The following is a 25,205-nucleotide window of genomic DNA, read 5'->3' as shown; positions in this document are numbered from 1 at the left end:
TAAATAAATAGATAACTTTGCAAGAACACCCATGTTTTCAAATTTATTTTCAAATATACGGTCGGAGTTGTAAACGAGGTTGCAATGCTGATTGCACCGTATTTTTGAAAAAAGAAATAGTAACATGGATATTTTTGACAAAAACTCAAAAAAAATCAATATTTATTTCAGTAACTAAAACTAGCAAATAAACCAATAAAAAAGCCTGTGTTCCCCTGTTTTTAAAACTTACCAATAACTCCTACAGGACAGAAAAACAATCACACTATCACACGGCTATGGCTAGAAACAACATAGCCAGGCCCAGGTGCACTTATCTTCATAGTACTAACTTTGTTTTATAATATTTCAAAATGAAGCTAAAATTTGCAGCTACAAGAAGTCAAGAACTCAGAGAGAAATACATATACACAATCATCTCTGTAATTTCAGAAATTTACTATCTACCAGTCTAGGCTCTTTACTGAATAGCACAGCTCATACTTCTTCCTCATCCTCAGGAGAACATGTAAATTTTTGAGCAGCTAAAAGTGATGGCAGATGAACATAACATGCTCAACTCTACCTGCATCATCTGTTATTCAGCTGGTCTGCAGAAGTTCTATCCTCGTAACTGTGCTTTAATGTTATAGAGGACGAAAAAAAATTCTAGACCCACTGCCAGTATTACATTATTGGTCTTACAATTTACATGTAGCTACATCTGATTACTTCCGAGTATTTCTTCACTTGATCCCAAATTCGTTTTATTGATGACGGCCAGCCAACTCCTCATGTAACCTACTGAATACTAGCTTAATAGGGATACAAGCAACTGCAGGGGGCGCGATCTCTGGTTTAATAAACCCATTCAAAGAACTGTTGGAACCAGGTTTCAGAATATTGTTGGGTTTCTGCTGCGTTGCAATTGAAGAAAGTGTTCTCGTCTTTTGATTGGATGCTACACTTGTCTTCTTTGCAGGCTTCCTAAGTAACCTTTTATCAGTTGGACGGGAACCATGGGTGGAGCTTTTTCTAGCCAAACTCTGCCTGTTGCTAAAGTTGCCCCCATTTGATTTATTTAATGAATTTTTTCTGTCTTGATATACATGCTGCAAATGCTCAGCACCTTCATCTGCATCCACTGTTGACGCGCGTGGGCGTGGAACTCGACAATTAGCTGTCCTCCTGGCAGTCCTCCAAACTGGCGGAAGTGATGTATCATTGTCTTGGTTAAGTTCATCAGCTGCAGTCATAAGACCTTCCGTTGATCCATATTCCAGTGCTTCTATTTGAATAGGGTGCCCAACTATCGCCTGCCCATTTAACTTGCTCATGAGTGAAATCATAGGAACATGCTCTCTTTGATAATTTGATTGGACTTTCAAATCCACTTCTATCAACATGCACTTCCTCCTATCACCAAAACGACGACCAGAAAATACAGGATCAGTATACTCAATAAAGTCACCCCAGTATCCTTTTGACGCCGGTTGATCATTCCATGCAAGGTCCTCCCAGCTGGTAATACCGCGACTGATACCATCCACGCCTCTAGAGCCATATCCACCTATTCGGGTTCCATACTTCTTATCAAAGCTATCCATCAAATCAGCATAGCTTCCCTTTTCTTTTATTTTAGGTCCCTGGTTGGATCCTCTTAAAACTTTCCCATCGCTCAGATCCACATATCTTTTAGTAAGAGCTCGAGTGTTCCTTTTCCCTTTTAATTGCCATTTGGAGACCCCAGCACTTGCTGAAACATCATCGTTAGAAGGGTGAGACATGTCACTGGGAGTAGTGGGATCATCAGGCTCCTCGGTGCTAGTGCTGTCGTCTTCTTCTTGAAGTTCAGATTTAAGCATAAACTTTGGCATGAATTCTACAGATTCATCTGCCAATTAAAATGAATAGTTGAGCTCAATAAAAACAAAGTTCACCTCCGATTAACATTACATCAAACAAAGCAACTATACACAAGATAATAATGACTTAAGGTCTTACTATGTTATTTCTATCATACTCAAGCAGGCATGGCATACACTCATCTCAAAAGAAAAAAAAGGAACCCAACGTTAAGCAGAAGAATAGAGCACGATTCTCAATCTGTGGAAATTTTCAAATGGTAATACAATTATAATATGTAGGTGTGCAGGTGGTGCAAGTGTGTGAACTCTAACAATATTAGAATTTTAACCTATGTAATTATCAACAATTAATATTCTCAGGGCAATAAAAATCTGCATGGTGCATGACTTAAAATTTGCCCTCAAAAGTTCTACCCCGTTGATTATTTCCCATCTCTATACAACCTAATGAAAAGCTCTTTTACCATGAATCAGAACAAACTCATGTCACTGCATTCAAAAAAGTGTATCTTATGTAAATTACTAAGCAATCTTAGTCAAAGTATATGATACACATTAACAACCCCCCTCCCTCCCACAAAAACATAAAAGAGACTTTAAATGGATGTTTTTGCTATCTTTCTAATTTCTTATACCATCAATCTTTTAAGAAAGGCCAATGTACTTTTTAAGAAAAAAGAACAAAATCCATCTTCTTTCCCATTGCACAGTACCCACCCATCAAGACCATAACCACCAATATACATTCACAAACACCATTGTCATACCATGGATTAGCATATACTTAAAATAGATGAGGTCCATGAGGCAATAGAGCATATTGAACTTTAATAATAGGAGCATATACAAGCAGCCAATGTGTTCAGTGGCAAAGATATATTTGGTCAAGTAACTAAAAGATAACAAAGAGTGATGCAAAATATAGGTGCAAATGTGTACACGACCAAATACAAATCACAGAGATAATAAATAACAATACAAGATATTGGGTCAAGGACTCGACATGTAACAATGCATTCAAACTGTTCTGTATACACGCAAAATGACTTTGTACACGAAAATAAGAATGACAGGGTAATACCTGAAATTTCATCCATTTCTTCGTCTGAATCTGATTCAACAGAGTCGGTCTCAGAAGAGTCTGTTTCTGTATCTTCCGTTGATCCAGAAGTGCTGTCCTTCCCAAGAGCAGGAGGAGGATTGCTATTAACTTCAAGTTTGGATGCCGAAACTTCCAAATGTTCAGAATGGGTTTCAGTATTATCTGTTGAATTACTGGACTTCGTCTGGTATACACATTTGCTCCTCTTTGCACTACCTTCCCCTCCTGTCTGCTCCTCCACTTGTATATATGTAGAAACAATACCACCTTCAGGCTTTAACGAGGAAGGAGCTGGTAACTTTGCACTACTCTCTAGTACTTGAACAAGCGGGCGGCGCTTATCACGTCTCTTGACTAAGGATTCTTCATCAAACCCCTCGTTAGACCTCTTCCTTTTTTCTAAGGAAATTTTGTCATTGACATGACTAGTATTCTCAGTGGCATCACCATTGAAAGGAGCATGAGAACCATCACCCAAAGGAGATTTTAATTGACCAGTAGAATCAATTGGAGGAATAATCATACTCTTGGTAGTAGTCCTGAGACCAATGTCCTCCAAACCTCTCATACGAGGAAGTACATCAGCTTTATCATCATCCCCACTCAGTTGCTTTGCCTCTCTAACTTCCTGTATTTGTAGGTGAGGGCTAATGATGCCCCCATGTGGCAGATCCAGTCCCCCTGTAGGTTGTTCAGATTTTGGCTCTGTGAGTTTGCCATTGTCATGCCTCATGCTTTCTGCAGATGTAGCCAACTCCTTTTTTATATTGCTCTTATAATTGGAAGAACCCAGTTTTCCATACTGTTTCTCCAAAAAATGCTTTTCAAGTTCAAGAGCATGAATAATAGCATCTTCCCTACGGGCGTATTTCTCTCTTTTTTTAGGAGGCATTCCTTGCGAGGCCTCAGCTTTGTCAATACAATCATCAAACTCGCCACATCTGAAGGCCTTCACACGCTTGGACTTCTCCAAATTGTACCAATCCCTGATACACCATCAGAACGAATGAGTATAATCAACCGGAAATAATATGAAACAATTGCAATATATAAAAAGAAATCGCGTTTAACTACAATCATCAGCGCTCTTTAAAGGCAAATTTAATATCAAGCAACTTTTGTTACGTTTATTTCAACAATATAAGAGGAAAAAAACATGATAGTGATGTGACTTCTAGTATGAACTTCAATTATATAGAAAAAGTCGATAACAACAGTAGTATATACCTACATAAAAGTTACTGCATATGTAGCAGATTGTTGCTACATAATCAAGGCACTTTATAGTCTCAATAATAATCATAATTTGTTTTCCCATCATAAAAGTCAGCTGGTCTGCATGTGCAGTGGATTGATAAATAAATTGATGATCAAGAGATTTTAAGATTTTGAACATCATTTGGGTTTGGCCTATTCTATCAGATTCTACATTCGCAAAGGATGCTGAGTGAGCGGCAAGGAGCACTATATTAGGGGGGGTGATGAATTAGTATCCTCTTTGCCTAAATGGCCAGACATGAGAAGAGACTGATTGAACTATGACATTCTCAAACTTATATAGTTATATTCCACAAAAACTTATATAGTTATATACCACAAACAGATAATTTTGACCTTTCTCAAGCTGGTCAATCTAATCATCCCCCAAAACTTAACAGTCATCTGATCTATCTAGAGAGGCGACGGTGCGCTAACAGAGAATGTAAAGACTCCTGATAAAGCTTTTTGAAAGTTCTTAAAGGCAACAAGTAACTCATGGATGTTTTTCAGAATATATGAAGTTGAGTCCACAACATTAGAATTGTAAGTACATAAAAAATAACCAAACTCTGAGGCCAGAACAATTCCTGTAACCAAAACGTTGTACCCAGCCGTTGTGTTACAGTAACATGCTTAATCATGCCCTAATCTAATTCTAATTCTAATTTATTTCACAAGTTTTTTTGGTTCTTAAGATCAAAAAAAATGTTCATTCAACCAGCAAAGCATTCAAGTCTTACATTCCAAGCATTAGACCAAAGATGAGCATGACATACAATAACAATACATCATATCAATCACAATAGACCGGATTATCAATAACAGCAAGAAAGCATTCAGAGCGGTAATTCACAAAAGAAGCCCGAATCAAATATTATAGCTATTCTCTAGACAATTAAAAAGGACATCAAAAAGTAAGGGTTGAGCAGACTTACACACTAGCATCTTCCCTTCCAAGAAGCTTAACCGGAGTCCCAGATCGAGGAGACATAAGATGAGAAGCTGATAGCTCGTCAGCGCCTAAAATCTTCCCCGGCCACCATGACCCATTCCGTCTCCGAACCCAAACAATTGCCCCAACAGTACTGTCCACTACACCACTACTTGTCTCAGTATCAGAGCTTCCCATTCTTATATCTCTCTAGATATAATGTAGATACTAATCTTCACTCTCTATACTCCTACTACCTCTAACATAAACTGATAGATGAATTATCTTTAAACCCTGAAATAACCAACCCTCAATTATTATCATATAACACATTCACAATTAAACTATCAGCAACAAAGATTTGATCTTTATCCTCAAAACACACAAAAAACACACACATGCACCTAATTAAATCAAAACAAAATGTCGGTATTCATGATCAAAGAGTAAAGCTTAACCTCCGGAGCGAAAGATTGAAAATTGGCGATGAACAGAGAGGATCCGAACACAAATGGAGGACCCGACGAAGATTAGGGTTAGGGTTTTCATTCGAATTAGGGGGAAATCATAACCAGGGCTTTAATAACAAATTCATGGCCCAAACAGACAGAGAGATTCATGTTATGGACGCTGTTGATTATGCATATATCTTCTCTCTCGCTCTAGATTTCTATCTTTTGTTTTCTCTCTCTATATCTATCTGTTGTATGTATGAATGTACCGGACTGTTCAAGACGGGTCGTGTTGACTCACTGATTACGATTGCAGACATAGCACGAGTTGTTTCCCTTTACGACGTCGTGTTGTTTGGTTTGGTTTCCGTGCTTTGGCCTCGATTTGTTCATTCATTTGGGTTTGGGCTTGTGTGGGCTGATAAGCTAAAAGGTCTGGCCCAAACTCAACCATTGACGCTCCTGTTGCCAAACGTTACTCTTATTGGGCGCATTTGGAAATATCCAAAATTCAAAATCTCCATCTCTAACGGTCGGCAGGGAAGGGTTTGAAAATACAAACCCTACAATAACAAACACTATATAAACACTACCTCAGATCTTGTTAATCATTCGCCAAAACAAAGCCTAAGCTTTTCACACACATTTCATCAAACACCTTGTCTGCGTTATTTTTTAACATCAGTTCAAATGGATTTTCATAGCCTCGCAAGAAGAGATCTCCAGGCTCTTTGCAAGCTCAATGCTATTCCAGCTAATATGACTAATGTTGCTATGGCTGATGCTCTCGCAGCTCTCGATATCGTATGTCTATCGTCTCGAAACTTTTTTAATTTCATATTTATTTAATTAAAAGTATAGTCTGCTGATTTGATTATTTTGATTTCATATGTATTTAATTGAATGTTTCGATTGGATTGTTTTATATTAGATGAAATGGTTTTTGATGTACTGAATTTGTTTTTGACGGTTTTATTTGTTAGGTTGAAGGGCTTGAAGATTTTCTGAATCGGTCACCAGAGAGGAAGGCGGTGACAGCAGCGAAGGTTCCTCGTACGGGGAGGAGGACTGCTACTCAGAGCAAACCAATTGGAGATGGATCTGAGAGTGTGCAGCCGATGACTATGAGTACTAGGCGTTCCACAAGAAGAGGCATTTCCGATGAGATCATGGCTGAATCAATGACTCCTGCTATTCGTAGCAGCAGAAAGACGGTGGAACCAGTGAAGGCTGAGAGTGAGAGAATTGAGAATGTAGAAAAGAAAGATGTGAGTGATTCTCCGGCTTTGGCTACGTATAGCCGGAGAAATCAGGTGGCGGCTCGCAAGAGTAGTGTGAAGGAAGTGAGTACGGTGCAGAGGGCTTACAGTACCAGGCGGTCTGCAAGGTTGACTGAAAACATAACTGTTGAAGAGAAGGAAGAGAAGATTAATTCACTTGTTTCAGAGCTTTCGAGAATTGATCTGAAAGATGGTTTGGATAATAAGAGCCTCTCTGGTATGTTTATTCTTCCATTTGTTTTGTTTGTTTGATGAGTTTTTGTTGAGTTAAATAGCATACACTGAATATTCAATCAATATGTAGTAATGGTAGGACTGTAATTCCTCTTATATCTGTGAATAACTGGTTTACCCTGATGTAAATGATCTGAATTTTTTTGGAAAATATAAATTTGACATGCTTGATTTTGATATAGATGCCTGCATATCTAATTTGCAGTTCTTTTTTTATTGTTTGTGTGGTTGATAATGCAGAAGTAGTGTTGCAAGAGTCAGTTGAGAAATCAAATGGGCCTTCAGAAACCTTGAACAATTTGAAAGACAATGAGGCTTTAGATGAGGTGAATGCTGTTCAAGAAGACAGTACTAAGAGCTTGGTGATTGAGAATGAGAAAGACGTTGATGCGTTAGAGGAAGTACTTGAAGAGTTTGAAGAAAAACCTAAGCAGCTTGTTGAATCCCAGTTTGTTGCTGATAGTGTGGTGATTAAGAATGAAAATAATGAGGGTAAGCTTTTATGTCCCTTTAAGTAATGGAGTTTATTTGTTATTATTAGTTCTTGACCAAGTATTTCTATTTTTATATGAATTAGTACAATTTGGTTCATAAAGTGATATCTCATATGAACTTTGTTTACAGTTCTTGAGTATCCGGTGGACACTGAAAATTCTTATGAGGAAACAAAATCTGACGAGGCTGCACCAGAAAGTGGACTGAAAGAAGATGCTCAGGAAATTGTAGCTGATGAACTGAAAGAAAAGTCAGAACAGTGTTTTGATACTCTTGATGATAATTTGATGATTAAGGATGAGGACAGTAAAGGTATAAATTTGTTTTTCTCCTTTATGTAATAGGTTGGTCAATATGTTCACCTGTAATTGATATATGACTGTCATGATTGTTTATCTCTATATCATCTGAGGTGTATATATTCTTACATACAATAATGACCAAATCTGATTCGACTCATTGTTTTTACAGTTGAAAAGTCTTTGATGGACTCTGACAATACCCTTGAGCAATTGGATTTGGGGGCTGGCGAAGGCTATGAAACCAACAAGAACTTGGAATCAGATGTTAAAGCTACTGCAGAGTTGTCAGATGGTGGTGATTCATATCTTGTTGAAGAGCATAGGACTTATTCTGATGAGTCCAAAGATGAAATTCTCGAAAACAATGATCATGCTGATCTAACAGAAGACGAAATGGAGACAGAAGAGGAGATGGATTCTGAGGCTGAATCTATGGGTGAATCAGAAGTTGTTCAACAGGTCTCCTGTTTTGAGGAGTCCAAGGCTGATATTCTCAACAACAATGATGCTGAAGAAATTGCTACTGGGACAGAAATTAGGTCTGTTGCTCCCTTAGTTTCTTCTGGTGGAGCAGAAAGCAAGCCTGTTACAAAGACACTTGTTTCAGATGACAAGGAAAACATTGATCGCAATGGAATAAAGTTTGAACTAACAAAAGAGGCAAAGAAAGACAAGAAAGAAACTGTTCCAGCTGCTAATGAGTTGAATGCAAAAAGTCTGAGGGAGTTGACAAAGATGTTGAAAGAGAAGCTACAAATTTCAAACAATACCGAGGAGGATATTGGTAAGGTGAGACCATATTTTCTTCATATGCAATGGCTGTAACTACATTCTCAGATTACCCTTTTCTATACATTTTCTATGTACTTATTGCTTTTTACTGATGGGCAGGTGACAAAGGAAAGACCAGCATTGCAGAAGATTGAAGATAACTGCCAGTGGTAAATTTGAGGAGTGGGCATAATGACTAGTTATGATAGGGTGTAATCTCTGTTTTGCTCCTTTAAGTGATGGTCATCCCTCCGGCCTCCGCCTAAGAGTTTTGTGGCGTAGTTTGTTTTGTTTTCAGGGTCATCCCGTGGATATTGGTTTCCCATACAAAATAATGTAATGTGTTAATGCTATTAATACATGGGAGAAACTGTTTGCTGGAGAATATATTATATAGTCACTTTAATTGCTGCTGCATATTTCTACTTATTAACGAAGTGCCTAGTCATGATATGGCTTTAGTAATGATATCTCTAGTACTACACTGTCATAAATCATAATATTGTTTATTATGAGAGGCGATATTCTGAGAAATTACATTGAAACACTACTCCGCGCAATGTTGATCAGTATTGATATAATCCAGTACAAGAATGTTGATCAGTTAGTTATTAAGATTAATTTGTGGTTTAACTGGTGTGGACGCAACTTACAGATTACAGTTAAGATTTCCGAGACACTTTTAGTTGCTCTTCATAAAGTTCAGAGCATACTTTCTTTCCTCACATTTTTTCGTGGTGAAAACTTCATTAACTAAACAAAATTACCCAACTTACAGAAAATAAACTGGATGTAAACTGGAAGACCAGAATGAGATGCACCAGATCCATTCTATTCACCAGAGATGCAGAATTGATCGCAATCACATTCCGTCATAGAACTCTGAAAATTCTCTCACCCCCAGGCTTCCACTCTGCCTTCTCTTGAACAACCTTACCGCAATGCTTTATGTTGTCCATTTTAAATTCCGCTACAAAATTTAAAAAAAAAACAACACCAGCAGTTTATCCAAACCACCGGCTGTGAATCACTCTGTTTCAAAAAACCACATCTGCCATTAAATGATACTCCCTCCGTCCCAATCAATTCTATACAGTTTCCTTTTTGGGACGTCCCATCATTTCTATACATTTCCAAAATAACAACTTTTTACGATATAAAACACTACACCCTCTACTTTCTTAAACTATCTCCATTCTATAATAATAAAAACACTATTACACCCACTACTTTCCTCCACTATCTCAAATCTATTATTAAAAATAAATGGGTCTCACCACTTTATCTACTTTTCACCTAACTTTACTCATTTCTTACACTTTTTCTTGGTTTCCGTGTCTAATCCCAATGTATATTATTCATCGGGACGGAGGGAGTAATAAAAGTTTCCCATTCATCATTGGAAAGAATTTGTTTGAGCGGACATATTAATAAATGGACTCAGAGGGAGCCATGCTTTCTGTAAAGTTTTTAAGAGTGACTAAGCAGATACTAAAATACACGTTCCAGGCAAACTATTTCAGTAAAGTAATTATTAATCATTGTTCTTAATTTTCCTGTCTGCCAAATTTCCCATATATCCCTCCATTATGAAAGAATTCCAATTTCCATGTCGAAACAGCAATCTGAAACAGCAACATGAGCCATGAGGTGCTAAAAGTATTGCATCCAACCAATAAACCTCAATTCAATAGAATGCTAAATATAGACGTAAAAAAGTAGCAAAATTTTATACTTAAAAAGCTAAATATAAACCCAAGTGTATAAATGTTGTTATAATTGTCACTTAAACATGGAAAAAGTAGTGCTTTTAACAATTTTTTTTTTAGGGATCAAGAGTCGGTAAAACCAACTCAGGAACAAGAGATAATCACTCCTCGACAGAGAGGACAACGGATCAGGGCGATCAAACACCGGGTTGATTTGGTGAATGAAATATACTCTCGTCATTCATTATAAATTAAAAAAAAATATAATTCCATAATGTTTTTTTAATTTTTTTTTTAATAAAAGTTTAAACATCAAATTTTTATTCATTTAAAAAAATTCATGAAACTATAATTTACAAAAACCTCAAAATGCATGTCAAAAAATAACCGTAAAAAACCTGTCGGGACAAAGAAAGTAGTTATATTTAGATAATTTGGTGCTATTTTAGTCATACTCTCACATGCCCCGACACGAAACAAACACCCATTGCATTTATCATTGTCAAAGTAACTAAATACTAACCAGTCCGAATTAGAATATAGCACCAAGAGTTAACTTTCAACTTGCGAGTTTATTTGCATATGCTTTCGTGCATATCAAAGACGAACGGAGAAAGGATATAGAAAAAATAAATGTGTAAACTTCATATATATTAAAAGCAAGTAGCTTTTTCTCAATCAAATTTAGGCTCTCGAGCAGTAAATGGAAGAGATTCTGTTCTCTGTGAGAGGAAATAAAAGAAAATTTTGATGCAATGTAAACTACTATGTACATCATTTACAAGCTAGCTTGAAGCATTTCCACAGCAGCTGGTTATGAAAAACAGATGAGTTGAACTGATGGCATGACGCAGTTCTGGTTTCACACTCCTCTTTTCAAGTTTCGGACGTCTTACTGAGAATGACTGATGCATAATTAGAAATTGTTGGTTCTTGAGACTGTCGAAGGCGTCCAATAACAGGGTAGAGCTCTGACGAGCGCATAAATTGTCTACAAGGCATATGAGCACACATTTTGGCGAGTGAGAACATAGCAATCTTTAACGGTGATTCGTTAATGGCATCTCTCCTATTCGGGTTCAAAGCAACCAAGGAACAATCTGCAACCAACTGGAGTAGCGCCTGAAAATAGAAAGACCCCAGAAAGATCATACAACAGAGATGAGCATTACACCTATTTTACCACCTCATTCTTACATTACATTCTCTTGCTGTTTAAACACCTATTTTACCATTCAATAATGAGCATTCAACTAAGACCACCCTTTTCCATTAATTTATTATGTATGAAGAAACATTGCAGACTTGCCATTTATTATTTACAAGATAAAGACCTTCAACTATTACTTAAACTAACCTGATATTTAGCAAGCCTAGAGCAAAAGCAAACATTTTGAGAAAATAAACTGCTACATGCGGCATAAACCTCCTCATAGCTATCTATTACTAGGGTTGCCTTACTTACACTACCCTAATATTTAGCAAGCTTAGAGCAAAAGCAAATATTTTGAGAAAAATAAACTACTACGTGCAGCATAAACCTCCTCATAGCTATCTATTACTAGGGTTGCATTGGTCAAAGTAAAACATATACATACAAATCCTTAATCTAGAAAATAACTTCAGAACAGATGTAGATATGTGTAGCATATAAGCATACCTGAATGGCTCCTTTCGAAACAATATCCTCACAAAGCTTGTTTGAATTGCGAACAAGATTACTCAGAGCGCCGGCAGCATTCGCTTTTGTTTTGTCTTCCTCTGCAGAGAGCAGCAAGTTTGCTAGTTGCGGTATAGATCTTTTAAGCTCGTCATACAACAAGTCATTGTGATAGGCAGCATTTCCAATCTAGAAATTAAAGTAGGTTAATTAAATTATATCGGAGCAGGTTCCAAACTTAATTATACCAATGAGCCCGTTAAAAACTCTTACTGCAAAACAGGCAAATTTTCTTGTTCTTTTGTCTGGATCAGAACATCGATCAATAAGAAGATTAACAATCTGCTGCTTTGCCTACAATTGATTAATAAGTTCAAATAGTCAGAAGAGCAATATAATATTTCCATGAACAAAAAGAAAAAGATTCCATGTCTACTTTCTTAAATTCAATGTTATATTATCATCACAAGTAAAGTAACTTACCATTAAACTATAGAAATAAGAGCTATGCCGAAACATATTTCCTATAGCGCTGCAAGTCTTTGCACGCACATTAGGATCTTCGTGGGTAAGAAAATCCTTCAAGAACTGCAAGATTTCTGCCCCATCAAGATGTTCATAAAAAACCTGCATTCACATTTAGATTTTTCTAGGTTAATTATTGACTTATTGACTTCTATGTAATTCTTGTCAAATTAGACATACATTTGTTAATACTTAGAACACTTCTTTTAGTGTTTGAGACCACATGTTCTTGATTGTTAAGTACTTTTTATATATAGGAACTAAATTAAAATTAGTAGAAAATTTATGATAACTGATGAAGTAACACCAAATGTTAAGGACTTGCGGTGAGGTGTGATGAGTTCTCCATCAGTATCGGTTTGCTTAGAGTCTGCTTTCATTCCAATCATGTACCTTAGTGATAGAGGGGTTATTGTCATAAAAAAAACAAATTTGAATTACAGGGACAAATCCTAAAAACAAGGGTTCAGCAGTCAGCTCCAGTAGTGTGACACAGACAGGAAATCCCATTAAGCAAGCAGTTAATATATATTTGAGATAGTGTGTCCTCCATAGAATCTAAGCATGTCGAGTGAAATTGAAAGGTATAGCTGGGGTTCTATGTATCCAAACATTTCACATATGCTAAAGAGAATTCTGGCTACAAAGAATAGCCATATCGACAAAAAGAGACTAGGAGAGACATGCATGTTGGGCCACCATGGGAATAGCTTAAATAAAAGAAAAGATGAAAGAGCGTCATTTGTTGTGGATTGGTCATGTGTGACCTAGAACCTATGTTACTCTGACTCTTCTGTATAGGTAGTCTTACAAATTTGTGCGTCATTTGTTGTGGATTGGTCATGTTTGACCTAGAACCTATGTTACTTTGACTCTTCTGTATAGGTAGTCTTACAAATTTGTGTTTGATTATAACTTGATAGTTACTTTTTTTTAAGGTATCACTTACCATGATTGTTAATTATTAATATATTATGTCGTGTCCCCGTACCCGTGTCCGAAAAATAGGACAGTGTCCATGTGTCCCCAATTTTAAGATTTTTCGAGTCCAACACTCGGATATGTGTCATGCCGACACTTTGTACCCGAGTTTGAGTAACATAGCATAGAACTATAAGAGCAGTGAACTAGAAGAGCATTGGTTCGGCGAGCAAAGACTATGAGTCTAGGCATTCCAATAGCAAAACGGTGACCAGAAAATGTGGTCGAGTTTTTTGCTAAAATCCGAAAGACAAAGGATTGATACATACCCAGTTACAGAAACAACATAGTGGTGGAGGATGTCAATGTGACCTACCTTGTGTGTATGTGCCTAACTAGGTCTTCAAGCTCTTTCGTTCATGGGAAGTCGCCTTTAATGCTACCCTAGGCCAATTGTTTTGGAATAAGGGCATTCTGACTGCTGATGACAATGGTTATTAATTTTGTGAAAGCAACTTCGAAATATGTCATATATGTTATTTTACTTTGTCCAGGGTCCCAAGTAACCTTTGCTCGCAGATATCACTGATACCACATCTTAGTGTCTGTGATTTATACAGGAAAGGCACAGATATAGATGCTAGCAATGCTGAGAGTTGATCTATTTACCAAACACATGAGAACAGTGCAGTAAAATTATCACGAGGAATCGGCCTGAAACTTACTTTATCCATTCGGGCTAGGTCTGAAACTATCATTAAAACATCCATTGTGACTTCTCTTGGGGATGATCTATCAAACAACCTTCTCATTCTAGCTGGATCCAATAATCCTTTGCCTATAAGCTGCACGACCAGGGGACGGTGGCCAGTCATTTTAGCAAGAAATGCAACAAGCCGTGCACTATCTTTCAATTCCATATGTTCCAAGCACCGAAGGATATAGCCTGGTACTCCTACCTGTAACATAATAAAAGCAATAAGCATAATACCTTGGAAGAGTAAACAATATTGAAAACATAAAATTATTTGTCCTAAAAAGAGTCTAGTTATGCTTCCCTGTTCCAATTCCACGTGAACTTAAAAGTTTAAAATCTTAGCATCAGAGACAAACTAATAGATCAAAATCTTAGACTAGCATGCCACGCATATGAATAGGTTAAATCATGTCATTAAACAAGGAACTCTGTAGCATAATAAATCAGTATCTGGTATGTCATCACACTTCTTTTGCCTGATTTCTTTTTCTTTCTTTTTTTTTGAAAGAGACAGGTGATATGATGATATCTATTAAATTATAAAATCCCTCACTTCATGCGGAGAAAAACAAACAATACAAGAAGAAATAGAAATTAAACATCTTATATAAAACAACTCCAATTTCTAGTTACACGAATAAATGAAAAAATTTCAAAAACTTTTGAACGATGGACCCAAGTAGACCCATATTTAAACTTGTTCAGCTGCTATCCAGTATCCACCCAACCAAAGACATTCATGGAAATTTTGTCATTTATATCTAACCAAATAGCTCAAAAAACAGCCAAAATTGAAGCACTGCATATTCTAGAAAGACGATTGCAATACTGATTGTGAACAAGACATAGGCATGCACCACTGAATAATCAGTATTTATACATATATTGTACTCCGCACACTCCCATCCTAATGTTTACATTTGGGTGGGATATGAAGATTAAGAAAATAAGTGAAGGGAAAAAAAAGTAAGAAAAGTGAGTACAATGGTGGGGCCGATTGATATTTAATGAATAAAGTAAGTTTAATGGGGGAAAGTAGTGGATGTATTTAATTTTAATATTATAAAAATTTTACTATTTTTGCTAAATTTTGAAATGTAAAGAATTGGAAGGGATATCTCATTAAGGAAAGTGTAAAGAAATGGTTGGGAGAGGGAGTGTATATTTACTCGAGCAAACTAAAGGGGGACTTATTATATTTGACCTGTTGTCAATATTTCAAACATACTGTACTGAGCTTCGAGCTTCAAATGTAAGGCTTTGTGTCGCTCAAGCCCTAACCATTTTCTCCAGATCGAAATTGAGCCGAAAGTGTTCAGCTCGGCTAGATTACACCCCTAAGCAAGAATAAAGCAACTTAAATTCTTTAGAATGTTTAAAAAATTTACCTCCAAAATAATTTGAATGTACTTTCCCAAGCTTGCTTCTATGGCTTTTACCATATCCTTATCTTCAGCACAAACCCTTCCACCAGGTGAGCTTATGTTAAGAACAAAGCCACCGTTGACTGAGGCAGTAGCAGATGCCAAGCCTGGTGCACTTTGTATTGCCACAAATGGGAATGCCAAGAGATCAATGACCGCATTTATTGTGTCCCTAACTCCTCCCTTTCCTCCACCAGGTCCAGTCCAACACCTTAACAAGTTGAGATGTACATCAGATATCAAGTCAGAAATGAACTTGACATGTTCACTCTTAAGCAAAATCTGGCGAAAGGTTAAGGCTCCACCCGAAAGGCACTGACATATAGAGGAAATTGTCCAAACAACCCCAACAGGTGATAATGCGATTTGATCTTTCGTAAAATCAGAACCTTGTACAGAAACATCTGAAAGACTGTTAGCTAGCAAAGTGATAAGAAGCTGAGGGATACCACTTGCACACAACTGTTGAACAGCTAATGCTCCACCCCATTTCAGTCTAGCTTCCAGCAAACCTACGCTCCCATCCCTAAATCCATGCCAATATGAAAGCATACCATTCTGGATGGCGGGTACCATTCCATTCTCGTCCGCTAATAGAATTTTCAGGTTGTCACACAGGGTGGCAGTACGAGGGATTAAAGGCACAGCTATTTCCGAAATGGAGGATTCACTTAGCACACCAGTTTCAAGGGACATAATAGATGCAAGAGCTAGCATAGAAGAAGAACAACGAGGTTGAAAGGAATTTTGTGTTCTATCGTCTAAAGAAATATGGTGAGCAAGAACAGAAAGCCGAGAGAGTTGCTTTTTTGGTATGGAAGTAAGCATAAACACTGGGGAATTTCTTCCAGAAGATTTCAAGCACTGTGCAACAGTTGCAAGGACAAGGCATGAATGCACAACCAAGATACCTGGATTTGCTATTTTGCATTTCAGATTATTTGTGTCTGCCGTTTGTGCATCTCGATAGGAGGATGCACATAGAGATAGTATAGAAAATATCTCTGAAACAATAGTACCATCTCCTCCCCCACTGACAATTTTTGTAGCAGGCAGAGAACTAGGTAGACCACAGAGAATGCTTGAAATAGAGCTACTATGGAGACAGCACCTCAAGATAAGCTGAAACAGGAAACACTTGTATTAATTTTTCCTTAAACGAAAGCTGAAATACTATATGGCTATTTCTTTAAAGGATATATCTATAGCTAAAGTAAGGTGCAACATAAAAATAGTACACGGGAAAAAATTTGACAAACTCTCATACATGTCAATATCTTCCTTTTCTTCATGCAGATCTTAACACATTAAATTGACATAGAGAAAACATAGATAAGAACTCATACACACTTCACGGGAAAAGCTTAGTAACCTCAACATCTTCTGTTTCTTCATGCAAATTAGTAAAAAAAGAAAAATAATTTACTAAACTCAATTACTAGTACCCCTTAACAGAATAAAAAAAATGTGGAACTTGCAAGGTTGTTGATTGATGCTCTTCATGAAATCTTTTTTTTTTTTTAATCTATACAAAGGTAAGTCTCTACTCTCTTCTTAAAAGAAATGATTTCCATGTGCAGCAGTGTATACAGAAGGTAAAATAGAAGACTGGTTAATAATCAATTAATACCTGAGTACCAGCAAAGAGAACAGGCTCAGCAGCACGCTGACGTAGACAGTAGTAAACTGCAACTTGTATGGGTTTTGACCTGAGGAATGATCTTGTTACCGCATCAATTACTATTGTCGATTCTACCCCGATCAAAGAACCTTGTTCATGATTTCTAATATCAAGTCGTAGTAAGGAATGGCTTCGCAAAGAGCAAAGGGGGAATAAATGGGTATTTTCCTTTACATAAAGAAGTTCCAAAGCATCAATTAGTGACCAAAGGGACCGGCAAGCTTCACAAGCAGCACGTAACAAATTTGATGAGCCAGATATCAAGCTTGAGCCACAATTTGCCAAGCACAAACATAAAAGTTCAACTACATTTGAGACTTTAGCATGGTCCAAAATTTGCTTGACAATTTCAATAATTGCTGAAGGACCTGAAACCACCTCAGATGTCACAGCTAGCGCAGATGTTTTGAGGCTCTGAGCTGCTTTGGAAAGTACAACTGTTATGCAAGCAGTGGATTCGTATAAAAGTCTACCAGATGAATCATCTGCGGAACCAACGACCTACAACATCAAACACACAAAAAGCTAAAGTGTGTTCCTGGAATGAAGCAATGAACATCAACATTGATTAATGATAAAATACCTTTGAGAACAATTCTACCAAAGAAACCCAGTGCTTCACATAAGAGCCCCCAATAGTGCCACCGTAGTTGTCTATCAACTTTTTAATGAGCAACAAACTCTGAAAATATAACAAAACTCCTAATTAAGATGTAATCACATTCAAAGATAACTATGAACCTGAACCCACGAAGTAATGTAAGGTAAAAATATGCAAATCTTAGTAGAGTAGCGAATCATATTTCTTTGCATCAAAAGTACACGTGTTTTACTGTTATTAATGTTGCAGATTCTGATTTGTATATAGGTTTGTAAGTTTTACGTAAGTTGGAAATTTTAAGTTAAACATTTTTTTTAAAAATTTCAGCATATTTTAATCATAGTCACCAGACTTTATGGCAGAAAAGAATTCCTCTGAAAGGATGAGAAGCCGCTTAGGAAAAAAAATCTCTGCTCAGGACACAAGCAAAGGATAAAATAGTGGGGGATGCCTCTAGTTTAAAATGCAATTGGACAGTTTTACCAATCTACTATTTGGTACACATGATAACAAACCACTAGTATATACTATCTACCATGTATCCTCCCTTTAATTTATAGAAATAAAATTCTACTTATGACTAATGGCAAAGCTAAAATAAATTTGTGTTTACTCATAAACTTAAGTAGAATAAGTGGAAAGTAGAATACATTGTAAAAGTATGCAGAAGGATACCTTTGCTATCAAGTCACTGCTATCCGCCAACTTTAAGTTCGCCAGACTAGCAGTGGCGCTGAGAAGTTCGGATATTATTTCATTGAGTACGCTATAATTTATAGCACTAGCGGCAACTAAATTTGAAAGAATTCTTAGTGACTGGTTGAAACAGATAAGATCTTGATCCCTGCAGGAAAAATTTACTACGAAGTTACTCGTTTGTAATAGAAAAAGACAGGGAAACAAGAAGAACTTTGCGTTTTGTTCCTGTGGGGAGGGGGGTCAACAACACTTCAAAATGCCATGATATGTGTCAGTTTGTAAAAGTAATGTTGCAGAAACTATAATACACAAGAATACTGCAGAATTTAAACATATTCTTTGACAGTATCAAAAACTAAAGGATATTTTGCTAAAAAATGGTGATTGTTTCAACTTTGAAGATGCATTTCGTGTCAGTAAGTTTTCGTCTGTTATATACAATGCCAAGTATGACAAATCTAAGAAACTACGATATCTCAATATTTTTACCTGAGAGAATCCGGAGAACTCGTACATACACTTTTTAATCGTAGCAAAATTACTGTTAATGCTTCATTATCTTGACCAATTAAGTTTGCACCTTTAACTGTGCGTGAGTTATTTTCCAATCTGTCTAATACCTGGCAACCTGAACACAAAATTAAATTTGTTTAACTCTACCAGAATATTGATGCGACATATAACTTCATACGCAATACATAGAGTAATAAACTTTCTAGTTACATAAATGATCCTTACGGTCAAATCCTCACGACTCATATTGTACTCTTCACAGCATATAAAAAGCTAGGTATACGTAAATAGAGACACAAAAGGACATGTATTGACAGTGAAGATACCAACTCCAGTAACCCCACTAAATTTATAACAATCTTCTCTTAGTAAGGGTCCTTTTAAACTTGCAAACTTGGACCATTTCTTACTGAGGAAATTTTTGATTTACCTTGTATAGTCAGCCTCTTCTTTACCCAAACAACAGACATCCCATCATTATTAGAGACAGGTAACTGTCTCATAAGTCATTATCTTAACAAATTTCTCACAAACTCGTTGAAATTTTTGAGCTTAGGGCCCCATGCCCTAGTCAATTATATATTGACCACTCATTTTGTTGTTAAAAACACACTTGATAGAAAGAAATATTAGGTGTTGCTAATCCAGTAGAAAAGAGGGAGTATTAGAGTCACAGAGCAACTGAAAAGTAGCAAGTTATCCACTTAAATTTTTTTTGTTGTCAACACATATGTCCGAAACTTTATATTACACCTTTTATAGGAGAAAAAATTCCAAAAGACAGAGGGCAGTAATTTATAGGAAGTATTTACATGACTTGAGATACATCGCATAAATTAGCAAGTCAATTATAATATATTATCGAACAAAACCTGTTAGGTAAACAGGGTTAATATTGTTTACCTTCTATAGATAATTTGATATGTATGACACCAAATTCACCAACAGATGAAAATTCTATGAACTTATAACACCTTGTAATATTCACCTGACTGAACATCTTCTTCATAACTAGTAACTCCTGGTGAATCCTTTGGTGAGGAATTTCCAAGCGCAGAACTAGGAGTGTGAGATTGAATATCTTGTTGAAGGCTATGCAAATCACCATTTTCCGTAGAGGGAAGGGATTGTGGGTTTCTACCTATTACAATCAGCAGGCCCTCTTTAGCTATATAAACTTGTAATTTCAAATACATAGGATATGTATTAGTGACTTACTCTCGTTACTAGATAAGGGCAATTCAGCCTTTTGAAGATCTCCTTCTCCTTTCCAAGACGCATCATACCCCCTAGCAGCAGCAGTTGTAGCACGAATCTCCTGGCAATGATCAGATATTAGGTTCCATCTTTAAAGAAGTGATGATATAATTGATGCTTTTACACCACATGTTACCGACAAAGATCAGTTACCCTGGCTTCTATATCCTCAGAAGTTTCCCTAACAAATGGATGTTCAAGCAGAGCAGGCCAAGTGAGTCTGCTTTGAGGGACCTGTTCCACATAATATGGTTACTAACTAAAAGTTGCTTCTTACCAAACATAAAGGCTACAATATATGAATTAGCACCGGATTTAAGAGTGAAAACCTTATTAAGCAACCCCCTGAGGAAGCTTTTGAAATTAGAGCTCATGTTTTCAGGATATTTAACTGGATCCTGAAAAGAAGTTTACTCTATGAACTGACTTCTTTTCACATAAAATATTGGATGAAACAAAAATCTTCAGTATATGTACCTTAATGATGTGCCGGATTAGTGCATAGACTGAATTAGTGTAAAACGGAGGTTGACCAACAAATAATTCATACCTGTATGATACTCATCATCATTTTTCACCCCAAAAAGGTAACAGAAACACAAAACAAAGATTATTTTTAATGCCATATTTTGCAAGAACCATAAAATGTATGAACGACTTCATAATTTAATAGATATAGAAACAAGTGACAGAAGTCCTAGCTTGAATGCTAGCTAGGTTAAAAGTAAAGCATATCATCACAAGGTTTGCGCCAATATAAGTCAAAGTGTTGAACCAACAGCTCAGCAAATGGCTATGTAATCCACAATATTCCATTCCTCTAACAAAATTAAAAAGTTTTTGAACTCTTTTGGTTTCCAACAGGCAACAGCATATACAAGCCCGATGTAATTAAACAGCATTGTTTAAAATTATGTGGTCCAGTATTCTTAAATTTTAATAAACTGAAAAAATCAGAATGGTAATTAAACAGCACATACAAGTCCATTGTAATTAAACAGCATTGTTTAAAATTATGTGGTCAAGTATTCTCGAATTTTATTAAACTAACAAAATCAGAATGTACTCGACAATTTTTAGGTTTGTAACCTTGAGCCGTTTATAAACAGATTATGTGCCTGCCTATATCAGTATAGTTCTGTGTGAATGTATGGCTGTATCTACACAAGTATCATATAAAATGTACATAAAAAAAGGTCGTCTTTGTCAGCTGATGGAACTCTGGAACATACAATGACTGGAATAGTCAATAATCACATGCTATTTAACCTTTTAACATGTATAGACATTGATAAATGGAACAATGATAAGTAAGGATATTCCGCCGATGTCCAGATCAGGGATAGTGGGATACTAGATACATTTTCAGCAAGCACAGCCATAAGAAATGTAATATAACCACAAAACATATCAAAAGTAGGCACAGCTTCAACATAGAATTAAAGTAGCATTATGAGAAATAAAAGATGAGATAGTTGAAGGGGTTAAATGATCGAAAAACCCTGTTGTTACTGTGTATATACTAATATAATCAAGACCAAAAGCTAGATAAAAAGAATACACATGGTAGATGTTTGACATACAAAATGACACCAAGGGACCACAAATCAGCAGTATGATTGTAAGGTTGCTCTCGTACCAATTCCGGAGCCATGTACAAGGGAGTGCCTAGAATAATTGGCAATATTCAAAAAGAGCAATTAAAACGAAATCATCAATTAAAAAATAAATTAAAGAGTATTGGGCCTTTTATAATTAACGTATAATAACAAACCTTATGCTAACATATAATATGATGATATCCATATGATTTTTAAGGCAAAAATTGTCATCAGAAATTAGATGGAATACTTTGGCACTATCTTACAAGTTCCAAAGCACTCCCAGGCAAATGGTAGTTAATCAAACTGACCTTTTATGGATCGTAAAACAACTGTGTTGGTGGACATTGCACGCGCAAAACCGAAATCACAGAGCTGCATAGATAAAGAAAAATAGTGACTAGTCACTAGCCAGGTCTTCACTCAATGTAAGCTCAAAAGCATGGGTCACATCAAAGCATCAACTGGTACTAAATACATTAAAAATAAATGCATGCATAAGGTTGATACTTGGGAGCTTCGGATCCACAATGCAACCACTCATAAAGGAAAAGCATCTCTGGAAACATTCTTAGAGTTGGCACTACAAAGAGTAGAAACCAGATGCATGCAAACAAAAATATCAATCCAAATACTACAGCAATGATCTGCAAGTCACAAAAGCTTCCAAAATGCAAACCTTGACAACAGACCCGGCCCCTATAAGGATGTTTTGTGGTTTCATATCACGGTGAATTATGCGGTTTGAGTGTAGGTAATGCAATGCTCTCACCTGAAATTTAAACACAATTAACTTCTACATAGGGGATATCATTACCATATAATTGTTCATGAAATACTATCAAGAGATACTGATTGAGATCACAACAAATGTTATGTATGTATGCTAGAATAAATGAAAATTTTTAAAATTACCAACTGCTTTGCAATTGCTTGAACTTGTTCTTCCGGAAGGCACTTGTCATCCTCAAGAATCTCAAATAGTTCGCCCTGCATATTAATAAATGTGGTCAATCTATCATCAAAGGGGGGGAGAGAGGGAGAGATGTGTGTGTGGGGGGAGAGAGAGAGGGGGGGGGGGAGGGAGGGAGAGAGAGAGAGAGAGAGAGAGAGAGAGAGAGAGAGAGAGAGAGAGAGAGAGAGAGAGAGAGAGAGAGAGAGAGAGAGAGAGAGAGACCTGAGCAAACTCTGTAACAACACAAAACTCTTGTGGGCTCTCAAATGAGTCTAGCATTCCAATAATATTTTCATGCTTTAACTTCCTTAGAATCTGTAACATCCAGGAACTCGTGATGTTAGATTTAATCAGGGACATGATATTAATAGTTCAATCATACTGAACACTTCAGTAACTTAAGGCTGGTTCACACAACAAACATCAACCACTTTTCAAATTTTTCTCACAAATACTAATAAAGTTTGCAACAAACAGAATTGCACTACAAAATAGTGGAACGGCTGAACAAATGCAATTTGCTAATTCCAAAACCAGATGTTAGACAATTAAAAGTTTTTCCCATGAAGTAATGCACAAAAAAAATATAATTTGAAAAAGAACATAATATATAGCACATGTTCTGTAACAAATTAATGCAAATAGCACTAAAAGAAGTACCTCGATTTCCTGCCTAAGATTTTGAATGTCTTTATCAGTTTTCCCATGCTTCATGATAAATTTCATCGCAACTGTCTGTTACAAATTGTTCGAGAAATCCATATATTCAAATAATTTCAATCAATAACTAAAACTAACAGGTAACGATATTCATACATTCAAATCATCTTAAGCAATGACGAATATTAACAGTTAAATCAGTAGCTACCTGGCCAGTATATTTCCTCCTTCCTTTGTACACCTTACCGAAAGAGCCTTCGCCAACGAGCTCTATCACATGATAGTTCTCAACTCCCATTTCTCAATCTGCAATCAATGAACACGAACAACACACTCTAATTGCTAATTAAGTGACTAATCAAATTTAAGAAAAAACACTTGAGAAGTACAGAATATTCAATTGATTCTATAAATAGATCAGATTGTGCAAATTAAGATACTAATTAAATCTACTAGATCTAGCGCTTGAAACCCTAGAAAACGGAAAACTAGTATGGAAATTACTGAATAGGGAAGTGGAATCATGAATATACATACATATATGCGTGTGCGTATAGGCGGATGACAGATGGATGGAAAACTTACAGTTGAATAAAATCTGAAGCAGGAGGATAAGCTGTTTAGAGAGAGAGAGGAGTGTTGAAAATATTAGCTTTACTGATTTTCCCCGCCCATCAATTATAGGCGATGTTTCAAAACGAAACGGCTAGATTTCAAAATACTCCGCATTAAATTTTGGGGTTTATTATCTAGTTGGTAATAAATACGTACAATTCAACATTAATAATTTAATGTATAACTAATTTTCCTCTAATAAATACTATGTACAATTCAACATTAGTAATAATTTAATACTCTGTATGACTAGTTTTCCTCTATCTCAACACGTCTTTCCTTTATTCCACGCAATAATAATTTAAATAAATTTTTATTATTTCAATAACAACATAATTATATACTCCTTCCGTTTCAAAATGTATGACGCTTTGACTTTTTGCACGTAATTTAAAATCCTTTCACTATGTACTTATATTTATTATTTTTAAAATTTTATTTTTTCAAATAAAAGTATATAGTCAAAATTTTAAAGTATAAATTTTTTTTAAATGAAATGATGATTCTAGATGCTTGGTCAAAACACTTCCTACGTTAAAAAAAAAAAAAATGTGTGTGTAAAAAGTCAAAGCGTCATACATTTTGAAACGGAGGGAGTACATGTTACTTAAAAAAAACATAATTATATTAGGGATGGGCACGGGGCACTTCGGGGTCGGGGAGTGCTATCTCCACCCCGATCCCCGAATTCAATACCCATCCCCGATTCCGGCTCGAACCGCGAACGGGGATTCTTTTCCTCCCCGATCCCCGCCCCGAACGGGGAACGGAGATCTCCACGAGGATCCGAGGAATTTTAGTTTTTAATAAAAATAAATAATTTTATAATATATAATATACTTTTTCAATAAAAACAAACAAACTATTAACTCATATTATACTAGTAAAATGATATTATCTCATATTTATAACATCAAATCATATTAATTCTGATTTATAATATAAATAAACGA

The 25,205-nt window shown here is 36.2% G+C and overlaps 3 protein-coding genes across 4 annotated transcripts; 1 reads left to right on the top strand and 2 right to left on the bottom strand.

Annotated features, from left to right (window-relative positions):
• Positions 1–313: 313 nt before the first annotated feature.
• Positions 314–5,859, bottom strand: LOC108218386 (uncharacterized protein At1g51745). The gene is made up of 4 exons (XM_017391297.2): positions 5,599–5,859; positions 5,145–5,434; positions 2,929–3,935; positions 314–1,873 (listed from the first exon to the last, which is right to left on the bottom strand). The coding sequence occupies exons 2-4, from the start codon at positions 5,336–5,338 to the stop codon at positions 747–749; spliced, it is 2,328 nt and encodes a 775-aa protein (XP_017246786.1). The 5' UTR covers positions 5,339–5,434; positions 5,599–5,859; the 3' UTR covers positions 314–746.
• A 320-nt stretch (positions 5,860–6,179) lies between these two features.
• On the top strand, positions 6,180–9,061 carry LOC108218387 (uncharacterized). Its single transcript, XM_017391299.2, has 6 exons — positions 6,180–6,396; positions 6,576–7,089; positions 7,347–7,598; positions 7,731–7,913; positions 8,073–8,692; positions 8,795–9,061. The coding sequence occupies exons 1-6, from the start codon at positions 6,283–6,285 to the stop codon at positions 8,846–8,848; spliced, it is 1,737 nt and encodes a 578-aa protein (XP_017246788.1). The 5' UTR covers positions 6,180–6,282; the 3' UTR covers positions 8,849–9,061.
• Positions 9,062–11,004: 1,943 nt separating this feature from the next.
• Positions 11,005–24,360, bottom strand: LOC108219192 (serine/threonine-protein kinase TIO). 2 transcript variants are annotated; one of them, XM_017392498.2, is made up of 23 exons: positions 24,223–24,360; positions 23,846–23,943; positions 23,638–23,712; positions 23,200–23,292; positions 22,938–23,012; positions 22,702–22,794; positions 22,334–22,397; positions 22,005–22,089; positions 20,899–20,971; positions 20,751–20,819; positions 20,575–20,655; positions 20,383–20,482; positions 20,153–20,305; positions 19,141–19,279; positions 18,628–18,796; positions 17,935–18,033; positions 17,301–17,852; positions 15,635–16,792; positions 14,215–14,448; positions 12,527–12,670; positions 12,317–12,397; positions 12,044–12,232; positions 11,005–11,505 (listed from the first exon to the last, which is right to left on the bottom strand). In XM_017392498.2, the coding sequence occupies exons 2-23, from the start codon at positions 23,933–23,935 to the stop codon at positions 11,260–11,262; spliced, it is 4,062 nt and encodes a 1,353-aa protein (XP_017247987.1). In that variant the 5' UTR covers positions 23,936–23,943; positions 24,223–24,360; the 3' UTR covers positions 11,005–11,259. The 2 variants fall into 2 exon arrangements, with proteins under 2 accessions (XP_017247987.1, XP_017247988.1); XM_017392499.2 differs by having other exon boundaries at positions 11,120–11,505; positions 24,175–24,266.
• Between the last annotated feature and the right edge of the window lie 845 nt (positions 24,361–25,205).

The sequence above is a fragment of the Daucus carota genome, chromosome 4, assembly GCF_001625215.2.
Source record: "Daucus carota subsp. sativus chromosome 4, DH1 v3.0, whole genome shotgun sequence".
In the NCBI taxonomy this organism is placed as follows: domain Eukaryota; kingdom Viridiplantae; phylum Streptophyta; class Magnoliopsida; order Apiales; family Apiaceae; genus Daucus; species Daucus carota.
Note: the sequence above shows the minus strand (reverse complement) of the source record. Positions and strands in the feature narration are given on the sequence as shown.

Excerpts from the sequence above, each read along its gene's own strand:
- LOC108219192 (XM_017392498.2), bottom strand. The coding sequence starts at position 23,935 with ATGGGAGTTGAGAACTATCATGTGATAGAGCTCGTTGGCGAAGGCTCT. Across the intron at positions 20,820-20,898 it reads TAATCCGGCACATCATTAAG|GATCCAGTTAAATATCCTGA; the intron begins GTACATATACTG and ends ACTTCTTTTCAG. Across the intron at positions 11,506-12,043 it reads TTTCGAAAGGAGCCATTCAG|GCGCTACTCCAGTTGGTTGC; the intron begins GTATGCTTATAT and ends TTCTATTTTCAG.
- LOC108218387 (XM_017391299.2), top strand. The coding sequence starts at position 6,283 with ATGGATTTTCATAGCCTCGCAAGAAGAGATCTCCAGGCTCTTTGCAAG. Across the intron at positions 7,599-7,730 it reads TAAGAATGAAAATAATGAGG|TTCTTGAGTATCCGGTGGAC; the intron begins GTAAGCTTTTAT and ends CTTTGTTTACAG. Across the intron at positions 8,693-8,794 it reads CCGAGGAGGATATTGGTAAG|GTGACAAAGGAAAGACCAGC; the intron begins GTGAGACCATAT and ends ACTGATGGGCAG.
- LOC108218386 (XM_017391297.2), bottom strand. The coding sequence starts at position 5,338 with ATGGGAAGCTCTGATACTGAGACAAGTAGTGGTGTAGTGGACAGTACT. Across the intron at positions 3,936-5,144 it reads GGAAGGGAAGATGCTAGTGT|GGATTGGTACAATTTGGAGA; the intron begins GTAAGTCTGCTC and ends ATGGTGTATCAG. Across the intron at positions 1,874-2,928 it reads AGAAATGGATGAAATTTCAG|ATGAATCTGTAGAATTCATG; the intron begins GTATTACCCTGT and ends TTTAATTGGCAG.